At 41.1% G+C, this 12,253-nt stretch overlaps 1 protein-coding gene across 2 annotated transcripts in view; it reads left to right on the top strand.

Annotated features, from left to right (window-relative positions):
* The window catches only part of gli2a (GLI family zinc finger 2a), a 78,063-nt gene that overhangs the window by 46,712 nt on the left and 19,098 nt on the right, over window positions 1-12,253 (top strand). The window contains exons 4-5 of one of the 2 annotated variants that reach the window (XM_017695332.2): window positions 3,237-3,439; window positions 6,608-6,799. In XM_017695332.2, coding sequence (XP_017550821.2) covers window positions 3,237-3,439; window positions 6,608-6,799 — 395 coding nt within the window. Of the gene's footprint in view, window positions 1-3,236; window positions 3,440-6,582; window positions 6,800-12,253 lie in introns of those variants that run through there. The other variant, XM_017695334.1, reaches the window with a different exon arrangement.

The following is a 12,253-nucleotide window of genomic DNA, read 5'->3' as shown; positions in this document are numbered from 1 at the left end:
CCAAAAGGGGGCAAACGCCCAAGTGCTAGCAGTGTGCTCTGTACTGCCAGTTTGTAAAATCACAGCGTTATTGGAGCTGAACGTTAATGTTGAGAACACACCCCCCTCCCCTCCCCCCAGACACTGAATGGAGGGGAGGGCTGGCTGTTTTGTGTATGGGGCGTCTGTTTTCTCTCAGCTCCCCCAGAACAGAGCCGTCTTTATGGCTATCCTTTCAAGGGGGTTGATGGCAGAAAGTTGGCCGCTGCACAAACCTGGTAGTCTGCAGGCGTTTACTGGAAACTGAGCTGGGCTCAGGCTGTGTGCAGGTTGGCCTCCACACAGAGGAGGTATAAGTGAGGGACTGAGATGAAGCCAGCTTGTGCCAAGCATAATGCATCTGAGATGCACCTTTCAGATAGTCATGCTGTAGCGCCTCTATAAGACCTTAGAAATGCTTAAGACATCCAAGATTAGCTCCTGAATCAACATAAACCCGTATCAGAGGAGAGTTCTAGAGTGAAATATTTGAACTGGTTGAACTAAACGCGTAAATATATTTGAACAGATGAAGATCCTTTGAGTAAAACTATAATCCTCCTTTTATTCCAGACCAGACTAGAGGCCTGAGGCATCTCAGTAAGTTACTTAGCCTTATGTGAAAGTATTTTCCTCAAAATGAATTTAAGACACTTTCAAGTCCTCTCATTTTCTTCAGAACAAGGAATGAGTGACTACATTTATGGCCTAAAAGCTGTCATGTTTTCATCGTCAGAACAGCAGCGCACCCATCCCCCAGCTCCCAAGCTGAACGCTGAGCGTTCCGTTGCAGAACTCATTCTCTGATTCATCACTGTGATCATTTCCTTTCTGTGAAAAGTGATGGGAAATAAATGAATTGTGAGCACAGAGCCTGGCTAGTTTTGTTTAATGTCTCTGATATCTCTTCCCTGTTAGAGCCACATTCAGCACCTGCAGAAACACTGCCATGACCTCCTCGTAACTGGTGCTGAGTTTACTACAACAGACTACAGTAAACACCTATTTTATGTGATAGTGGCTACATTGCTGCTATTCAAAGGCTTCTACTCATAAATGCCCTGCTGGTTATTTTACTTGCACACCTGTTTATTTATCTAGATAACAGTATATGATACAGTGTCAGAAATGACTTAATCACACAACATAGAATGAAGCCATAGTGGGGTGATTTAGGAATTCATCTTTCCCACTGCTTTCTGGTGGCTGTAAGCTTCCATTACTTGGTAGTTACATTGATTTTGTAGCTGTAGTGCAAAATGTAGGAAGCAAACTTCAAAGACCAAAGATGTCTCGGTCATTTGGAACAAGGAGACACTGTATATTCATAACATTTAAACAGATTTGAGGTTATCCTAGATTGAAAATATTGCGTATCAAATAAATCAAAATAAATAAGTCAATTTCTGTAAGTAAGCAAATTGTTTAGAGCTGTCAAATTACTAAAATAATTATTTGTGATTAATCACATTCTTTTATGTAGTTACTTGTGATTAATTGCATTTATCTTATTTTCTCAAATTTGACCCTCCTCTTTGAGCATGAGCTTCATCAAAAAATATTTATTTCTTTCATTAATTCAATAACATTATTTTTATTTTGGGAACACGTAGTTCACAAGCATTCATTGACAGCAACAGTGGTGGCATGTCACAACAAACTGTATGTACATTCACTGAGCACTTAGGTACACCTACCTTGGATATACACTTAATGCCCATTTTGTCAGCTCCATATACCATTTAAGGGAAGTTTGTAGTTCTGCCATTATAGCCTGTAGTCCATGTGTTGCTCTTTGCACTTTGTTAGCCACTTTTATCCTGTTCTTTAATGGTCACAACCAGCACAGAGTAGGTACTAATTGGGCGATACTATGGTGGTGGTGTGTCTGTTTTAGTGTGTCTTGTACGAGTGGATCATACACAGCAGTGCTGCTGGAGTTTTTAAACACTGTGTCCACTCACTGTCCACTCTATTAGACACTCCTGGTTTGTTGGCCCACCTTGCAGGTGTAAAGGCAGAGATGGTAACTCATATGTGGCTGCACAGATTGTGTTGGTCATCCTCTAGTCCTTCATCAGAGGTTACAGGACACTGCCAGCTGGATATTTTGGGTTGGTGGACTACTCTTAGTCTAGCAGTGACACTGAGGTGTTTAAAAACTCCAGCAGCACTGCTGTGTCTGATCTACTTGTACCAGCGTAACACACACACTAACACGCCACATCAGTGTAACTGTAGTGCTGAGAATGATCCACCACCCAAAGAATCCTGTGAAGAACAGGATGAAAGTAGGATAACAAATTATGCAGAGAAACAGATGGACTACAGGCTGCATTATATACACTAGTATTAGTATACCTGAATTATAACATGCTGATTACCCTTGACCTGCTGGGAGTGTATTTGACTTTTTCAGGTGTCCTCCCACCTACAAACACACTATCATGAAAGTGTAACTCATATAGATAAGCAGAGTCAGAGTCAGATCCATCCATACACCTCTTCAAAAATCCTTTTCAGGAAGAGATCAGACAGAGGTAGTGATCTAACTTTAGGAGGTATTACAGTTGCAGTCTACATCCTGGCTGGGCTTCCATGAAGGCCCAGCTACCTGCCAAGAGATGACACATTTATATTCCCACCTCGACGTGTGGGCTATCTCTGAACTTCTATTCTGGCATCATGTTCTACAAGTTGGTTCAGTCAAAGGATGAGAAAGGCTGGACGTTATTGAATAGTCTCGTCTCACCTCCGGAGCTATCCCACCCAGACATCAGAGCTTACACGCTTGTGTATTACACACTTAGTCTCAACTTGCTCGCTGCCCAAGGCATGAAGAACGGAGGTAGCTGTAGAGTATAATAGGTAGCGTGGGTGTAGGAAAAAAAACATGGCCAGTTTCACAGCTAAGTCTGATTCATCTTAGAGAAGTGCTTAGATCTAATTGCATATGGACTTAGCTGGTGAAAAGTCTTTTGTCATTGTACTTAAGCTGTATAATAGTAGTTGATTGGGAGGAAGCTAAAGTGTCTAGCTGTTGATTCAAATATAATGCATGGATTTACATAAAGGAGCATAGCCAAAGGGCAGATGCAATGACCTTTGGTTAAGTAATGGTGGCTCAGGTTATTTAACCTACCCAGATTCTTTCCCCAGGCCATTATATATATATATATATATATATATATATTTCCTCTCTCTCTCTCTCTCTCTAGCCCTGCTGGATTAGCTGGAAGTCCAGTCATCTCTGATATCTCTCTAATCCGGCTGTCCCCTCACACTGCAGCAACAGGCGAGTCCCCCTTCAGTCCGCCGCATGCCTACGTTAACCCTCACATGGAGCACTACCTGCGCTCAGTCCACAGTAGCCCCACGCTGTCCGTCCTCTCGGCCGCACGAGGTCTGAGCCCAGCTGATGGTGAGTCTTCTACAAACACCTGCATGTAGAGGGACACACACTCAGTCATTTGATTCAACAGTTAGGAGTCCCCCCAGTGTAATATGGCTTAAGAGACCTCCTTATGTTATGTTGATTTATTCCTCATTAACACAAGCAGGGAAATTCCATGCACAGTGCAGATTTAAAACTTTCAATGTCGCATTGTGTTTGTAAGTAGAAGAGATAATTCTATAATCAAACTTGATGAAGATCATTATTGTGCTTGTTTTGCTGAAAAAAAGCTCCCTTACATTTTATATGTATATGTCATTTGTCAGAAGAGGATTCACTTACTGATACCGAAAGTCTAATGTAATTAATTATGTTAATGTTGTATAAATGTATAAATAAGTAAATGCATGTTATTAAATCTAAGTAATTAAGTAATGTAAACCAGATAGAAAATCAACAGTATTAACTCTAGACACTTTTAAGCCTTGAGAACTTTATTCAAACAGAGAACACTTAGGTTTACCTATCATCTCTTTAAAAGAATACAGATGGTTTATAAATGGCTAGCACTATAACTTTGAGCCTGCCTCTGTCACACTGAGGTTGTCATGCATTGGCCCTAAAGTGGCAGTGTTAATGGTGTTTGAGTTTACAGTACATGGCTGTGCATTAAGAGGATGAAATGAAAGCAGCAGGCTGTGGTTAAGAAGGAAGAAGAGCTAATGGTTCCACTCCTTCACAAACTCAAAGACACTACAAAGACTGTCGCAGCACTCTGCCTTGTGTAGGTTTACATAAGGGCTTATCTCTGCTGTTGTGGTCATTAATCCTATGTCAAATACGCTTTGAAACTTAAAACATTCTGGAGATCTGCTCTTATATAGCATGTGGGAAAGAGTAGGAAGCCATGGAAATGGGTAAAGAAAACAGAGCCAAATGAGAATTTCCCCAAATTTAACTCCCATGCTGACAGCTCTGTTCTCACCAACCATCTTAGAATAACAGGTTGGGACGAGCAGGGCAAATCAAAGATAAATCACCTTCTACAGTCTGTTGACAATAATGGCTCTGCACTTTTACAGTTAAATAAGCAATGCGGAAAAGATCGCGTCGCTGATTACATAGTGAGAAGTGAAAGAAAATGGAGGGAATTAAGCTTCAGCGAGCACAAATAAAAAGCCCCTCTCACCTTCATTCACAAAAAGCTCAGGAAGGTCTCCTTTAAATATGATATAATTTGTTGAAATTGGGATGTTGACGTTAGCTTAGTTCATGTTCTTTTCAGTTATCTAACACATTTCTATGCACTTGGCAAAAAAACTTGCCACAGCTGTCAACCTGTGCTGAGTACACTCTTAAAAATAACAGGGCCAAAAAGGGCTCTTTGGAGCAGTGCCACAGAAGAATTACTTTTCAGAACCTTTCAATGGATCTTTTTATGAAAAAAGGAACTTTTGAAAATGAGATATGCAAGTCTTAAAAATCTTTTTAAAGTTCAGAAATCCTCCTCATAATGTAAATTTCTATGCTACTTAAATGACCAATACCTTGAATATGTCTCATACTTCATTGTTTCCCTTCAATGAGGTCTACTTATAATGTGTGTGGGTTTATGCACCAAAAAACAGTTTTCCAACCTCTCTTTATCCCTTTGAATTGAACAGGCTGCTTTTGTTACTGTACCTTTAAGACCAATATGCTGATGAAATGATCTCTGTTCTGATTGGCTGCCCTGTATTGTGCCTCATTCAAAGAGCAGGCTGAACACTTCTATGTATGAATAGGTGGAACTAAACTGCTGTAGGTAGAATAGGATGATAACCCTAAACGTGAATATAAATATAAATTTTGTGATGTCACAAAATTTTTGAATTGAAAATGGGCTGTTTTGCAGCTTAGTTTTTATATATGGACCGTATGGACTGGGAAGCGAATGGTGCATTCTGAAACTTTAACAGTGTTTACATACTACACTAAACTATTGAATTTCAAGAAAGTTTTTTTTTTCCAGGGCTGTACATCCCAGCCAAGAACCATTTCAGAACCTTTTTTTAAATAAATTCAGTTCACCAGAAGTCAGAAAATATCAATCAGCTTTTTAGTGTGATGGTTTTTATTGTGTGGGGAAGTCCCCAGTGTCAATGTGCTGCTCAGACACTTCTCTGCACTGCCAGAGCTTCTGCGAGCCAGACTGGGGCAAACTCCTCAGCACTCTGACACCAGACCCCTCTAGAGACAGCACTCCACGATCTGGCGAGTGTGGAGAAAATAAACGGCCTTGTTCTGCCATGAATCCAGCACAAACACGCGTCTGTTCTCTTTTACCATGCTGCACCCTAATTGTCCCTGATAGATCAGATGTGGCATGAATGGCCCAGCAGGCAAGGGGAAGAGCAATGAGCCAGAGCTCCCTTCTCTTGAATGGCCGGCATGGACAAGAACAGCCTGCTCCCCCAGCATGCTGGATGAGGGAGAGGAAGTAGGGGGAGGTGGCACTAATGGTCATCTGAGCCAGACAGAAAGCAAAACAAATTCATCTCTTATGCAGATTGCCCTTGACACCTTTAGACTGCGGTTTACTAGTTGCAGGTGTTAACACATTTTACATCAGTGTTATGCAGGTGCTTAAGAGGTTCCCCTTATGCATATGTGGTGGGGGAGGCTCTAAATTTATGAGGATATTTGTACAAAGATGAAGGTATGGTTGTTGTTGTAAGAAAACCTTGTATTTCTGACACTGAAACTTTGTGGGAGAAAGAAAAAAATCCTTTAATGAGAACTGACATAAACCTATACAGTCATTTATGAAGGCTTATTCTAAAATGCATCAGTTGTCAACACTGGTTGAGTTGAAGTGACATTAAAAATGGACAAAAACAGCCTTTATGACTACTGACACTTATTAGAATAAGCTTTTATAAACATTTATGTAGATTTATGTCAAAGGCTTATGAAAAAAACATTCTTAAATACATTTATTATGAAATTTTTACACAATTCATATTGTTGATATTTTAAATAGTCTTAAATATTTTTTTTATCATAAAGAAAAGAAGAGGTTGTACCAGTGATGATATCGTATAGCTGTAGGTCTAAGCAGGTTATATGTGCTCTTTGTTCTGTTTTAGCTGTTAGAATGTCTTAAGTCGGAAAGTGCACTGACTCTCCAGTGTCCTCTTGCCTTGGTCTTTACAGTGACACACGAGCACCTGAAGGAGCGGGGTCTCTTTGGCCTCCCCCCTCCCCCACCCGGGGCCAACCCAGCCGAGTACTATCACCTGATGACCAGCCACCGCAGCCCCTATGGAGAGTTCCTCATGCAGACAGGGGCAGCAGCCGCAGCCGCTGCAGCAGCACATCTGCCTGATTACATGAGCCCAGTGGACAGTGAGTAAATCTCCTGATGATTAGTGCATTCAGGTCAACTTCACACATTTAGCTCTTTATGTGCCATATCAACAGTGATATTAGAGTCAAAGCAGCAGTTAGAAATGAGCTGTAAATTGTTGCTAAATTCCAGTGTAACTCATATGCTTGGGTGTGAATTTAAGTCAGTAAGTGCCATAGGAATTTGTATCAGCTCCTTAAAGTAAATTCAGTAAAGGCTTATTTTTCAGTAATGCTATAAATACATTGTGGGCCCACAAAAGGGTCCTTGCAGTAGGGTTTGATGTACTGTAATATTTGAGTTATGAGTGTCATGACGATTTACCATATTGTGCAGGAAAACCCCCTAATGTTGCCCAAAATACTAATAATTTTAAGTGCAAAGTAAGAATTTACATTTAGAGAATTAAACAGTCATATGAAGAAGTTTGAATTCCCTTAGTCAAATTACTTATTATTACTTGTTATTATTATTATTATTATTTTTTTTTTTTTTCTAATTTAACGTTGACATGTTTCTGTAAATTTTAGTGCACATTTTTTTCACTGGGAGAATTTTACATTTTATATTGTAAAACATAAAATATAAAACGTGCCTTAACTTTTGCATACGCTATATTTTAGCTTTTAATTTAAAATGTGCAGAGGTGTGTTCTCTCTATAGGTAATGTTCTTTTATTCACTTAGAAAATCAACAAAAACATTTTATTTTTTCCAGGGGTGCACAAGGTTTTGCATAGTAGGGTATATAGCACAAAAAAAACCTTTTGTTCTCTCACTAAGTGAGGGGGTGTGGTTAGGGTAACTTTCTGGCAGGCCAAATCAAACATCCTCTGAGGCCTGTTTTGGCCTGCGGGCCACACTTTGGGTAACCCTGCTCTCTATGTTAGCTTAAGAATTCAAACAGGGTTTAGAACTCAAAAGCACTGAAGAAAACCCATCTGGCTGCAGATAACATGGGTGTTGGGCACCGGGATGCTAGTGGTTAATGAATGAGTTAAGGATGGGATAGTGCTATTACCAAAATAGACTCGCACCCGGAGCTGTGATGGAAACTTAACACAAATGGAGCAGTCCAGTAATTTGAGTTATGGTTTGAGTTACAGGATGCGCCACAAGGTTCCTGCTTCAAATGGAGGAGGATGTTTTGTTACATGTATATAAAGCATGACTCATAGTGAAAACTGTCTATAAACATGAGCCTACTCAGCAATTTATGAGATGTGCCTTCTGGGGCCTCTAATTCAGCCTGTACAACAGGTGTGCTTTGTTATTATAAGTAACATCCTTACAACGCATCCACCATAGCCTTAAATGGAGAGCCTCAAAGAGAGACAGATTTTTACGGAGGGGGTACTGCAGGCTATGGCAGGGCTTTCATCTCTGCTCTTTGTTTCTGAAGCAGTGTTATGGCAGGTATGTAGCACTCTCCTGGCGCTTTGTAATGTGATCCAATTAGTCATGTTCTGTATCTGTGAAGATGCCTGATCTTGCCTGTGAAGATGCCGACTGCTGCTTGGCACACAGCTAGATAGTGTTGCATTGTTAAAAAGATGCCCAGAGGCAATAACCTCAGAACAATCTTACATTCACTTATAATGGTGTAATCTGTAGTGGCGAGCATGTATATAGATGGGGTTTTTGGGTGAGCCGGGTCCGTCCTGGATCCAATCCAGACCAAAGGTTCTACCTGAATGGTTCCAAAGAAGTGCTGCCTTATGAATGGCTAATAGTGTGCAAAGAGATGAACTATGGGGAAAACTCTGAAAGCTCAGCTTTAAGGTGTCTCCTCAGCAAATTTATTATTGTAAATAATCAAGCACTTTTGGCTCTTGCGTATATGCCATGCTTTGATCCAGCACAGCCACCCACAGGAATCAGTCTTCTCTTTCCATTATACCTCACTATATCCGTGCCTGTCCTGCATGGATCCTCACGCTCTCGTAGGAAAATGCACACTCCAGCGTTCTCACGTTACGTTTTCCAATTACTCCTCTGTTTACTAATCAAACACGCAATGGCATGTTATCCGCAGGCCATAATGAGATGGCCATGAGAGCGTCCTGCATCTGCGGCCACTAACCCAGGCCTCCACCACGCCATAGTTTGTCTAGTGAAAACTGTTTGCTCAAACACCCACAAACACCAATACAGCACAGTGCTTTCTCCAGCCTAGCCCGTGTCGTTGGCTTTCTCCACTGCCCGGATTGATGTGGTCTCTCTCTGGGCACTCATGGGTCCAGGCCTCTCCACGCTGGCCCACAGACACAGGGCCCTCATTCAGATAGAGTGCCAGCTAATGGCTCGGCGGCCCGACCCCCGCATAAAGGAGCCCGTTCAGCAGAGCGAGGAGCTGATAAATATGCATTACACAGCCTGCCGTTTGTCTTGGAACGGAGGGCCGATAAAATTCATATGCATATTTAAAAATCAATTTATGTACTAATAAATTCAGCAGACCCACCACAAGAGCGGGTCCTCAGTGAACTCAGAGTACTACTCTTAGGTTACCAGACGATTCCCATTTGACTATTAGCCGACAGCAGGAGAGGATTTAGTTCGGGGTTTTCCTGTAAATGGTGATCGTTGTTGTAAAAATGAGAAATGTGCACATGGAAATTTCTGTGCACAGTCATTATAGCCAACATGCATAGCACTGTAAATTTCTCAGAACGCCTGCCATTTTCAATGCAATAGTGGGTTAAAACTTGACATTAAATGGTGCACTGAGACTGGAGAAACAGGCCTCAGTGTAAACTAGGCAAAATGGTTCAAATTTTCCTTTCAAATCAGTGTTTTTTTAAGCCGTCATACTGCTGTTAAAGCAGTATTTTTCACTTTAAATCAGTAAGGCAGGCCTACTGTACACTATATGTCAGAAAGCATTCAGACACCTCTTCTAAGTAGTGAATTTAGCTGTTGTAAGGTGCACCTATTGCTGACACAGGTGTTAAGTGCACTTACACACAGTTCGTATAATCTCCATAGAAAAGCAGTGAGAGTAGAACGGGATGGTGTGGAGCAGCTGCACATTAGCTTATAATCACCATGGCCAATGCCAAGCATTGGGTAGAGGGGTATAAAGCCCTCCAACATTGAGCTGTAGAGTAGTGGAACTTTGTGCAATTAAGACTACATTTGTCAAGAACCATATGCCTATTTAGAGACTAAAATCCAAGCCAAATCTTACATTTAGGCTATCTGGCTAAGAAGAAGACTCTCTAAACATTTTGCGATCACAGCTTTAATGATACTTTACTTTAGTGATATTGCCTTGTTTCTTTTTTCACACTATAGACGGACTGTATGAACTGTATAGTATCCGTTTAGTTCAGGACCAGAAAAGCAGCTCTTTTCACCTTTTTATCCACTCCTTGCCGTTAGTAAGTGATTTCTCAATGCTGTTGCGTTAATTTTAACATCTATCATGCTGACAATTCATTCATTTCTTGTCACATAGTACCATTTTGAGCCTGAAAACAAATTGATACTTTACCCATCAGTCACCTTTAATGGTTAATTAAACAAATAAGCACTTCCTTAGTGATCTCACATACATGCTCACTCAGAAACTGTCACAGGGCATCCAACAATAAAGGCACCATGATGCTTTTTTGTCCAGCGATAGGAAACACATTAGCATGCTTTAAGCCCCAGTTCCACTTACTGATTCATTTTACTATGCTGATCATGGAAATGCATGGGTCTGATTTAGTCTGGGGCCAGATTTTACAATGTACAATGTTATTAAGATAAAATCTTTCTTTTTTTTCTACTAAGTCTGACTACATATTTCATTTGTTATCAAGTTTCCTCTAAGAGCTACAGATTTAGGTCTTTCATTTGACTGCAACCTTTGCCCATGATGCGAGCAGCAGGGGTATTTGCCTCAACAGGCCTAGGAAAAAAAACAAATGGTGGTAAACAATGAAAGGAATCGGCATCAGCCGTGAGTGTGCGCCTTTGCTTAAACGCTCCAGTGCAGTGCCAAGTGCATGTCCGTGCCAATAGTGTGTACTTAACATGTTAATTACGGCCCTGGGTTTGACAGGACGACACGCAGAGTGAAAGCACAAGCGCGCTAAAAGCAACATCGCCCCATTTCCCCTCCCAAGCAGAGGGATTTCCACCCAACAACCACGTTCCTCAGGCCCTTTGTGTGTACCTACAGTGAATCTATTGCGCGTGCAGTGTTACGAGTGGCCTCACTTTGTGCCTTTGAATGGCTGAAGCTGGAAATGCTGGCCTTAAAGCTTTGTGGATGGATGGATGCATAAATAAATAAAGCAGGCCCCATCGCTAACTGCAAGGCCACGGATCACAGCCAGACACTGACTGATACCAGAGAGATGAGGATAATACATTAAACAGATGCCTGTGCTGACTCTGTTGGCTGCTTCGTTCTCCCTCTGCCCTGGCTAAGCACAAACAAGGCCGAGCTTGAACGGTGTCTCTAATTGAGATGCTTTCAGAAGAACGCTGTGAAAAGATTGAGAGATTGAAAGGAAAGAAGTGGGGCTCATGGTGAACTCATTTGTGCAGTGGAGCCACCAGGGAACCATCCCAGCTCCCATAACAATAGCAGCTGCCAAAGCAAACGTCTGGTGTCCGGCTGAAAGCAAGAACGTGGTGTTGGAGGACAGAGGTTTTCGACCGTAAAAGAGGGGGTCTTGTCACCATGTGGTACCTTTACACATACACAGGCACACAGAAAAAATGAGTGCTTTAGATGTTCCACCTGACATTACATCAACCTACAGCACTGTGCAGAAGTCAGAGACCATATTTTATTATTTCATTTTCAGTCAAAACAACTGTTAAGTACAAGTACTTCATTTTAAAAACAACAAATTTAATTTGAAATCTAATTTAATTTGAAATAGTGTGTTTATTATAGCTTCTGTTCTTTTCTGGAGACTGCTTTCATTCTTTCAAAGGAATCTGTGGCAAGATTTTTCCACATCTCCAAAGTTCATTCTTAGAAGTTGGTTGCATTTCAATCCAAGTAATCCTGCACACTTTCAGTGATGTTGAGGTCTGGACTCTTGACAGCTGCACATCCTTTCAGTTGTCATCTCACAGTGGAAGAATGGACAGAAACACCTGTGGATTCTGATTTGGAGTGAAGTAGTGGAGTATTTGGAGTGGAGTGAATTTGAGTGATGTTGAGATTGATTGCCTCCTCTCACTCAAAGATGAAAGCTGTAAATACTTGTTATCTGTTGGGAACAGTTTGGTGGTCTAAAAGGTCCCATTTTGTGTTTATATTTTCTATAATTTCCCCTTCCTTTTTCAAGTGGATTGCATCTGATCTCCTTAGAAATATGAATAATTGTACTTAATGACCAATTTGACTAGAAGTTAAGAAACTGAAGGGTGGTCTCTGACTTTTGCACCGAACTTTTGATGTTGCCAAAGAAGTAAACTAAAAGACTGTGTTGGTTCACGTGCAAC

This window comes from Pygocentrus nattereri, chromosome 6 (genome assembly GCF_015220715.1).
Source record: "Pygocentrus nattereri isolate fPygNat1 chromosome 6, fPygNat1.pri, whole genome shotgun sequence".
In the NCBI taxonomy this organism is placed as follows: Eukaryota; Metazoa; Chordata; class Actinopteri; order Characiformes; family Serrasalmidae; genus Pygocentrus; species Pygocentrus nattereri.
This window is presented reverse-complemented; position numbering and strand designations above follow the sequence as displayed.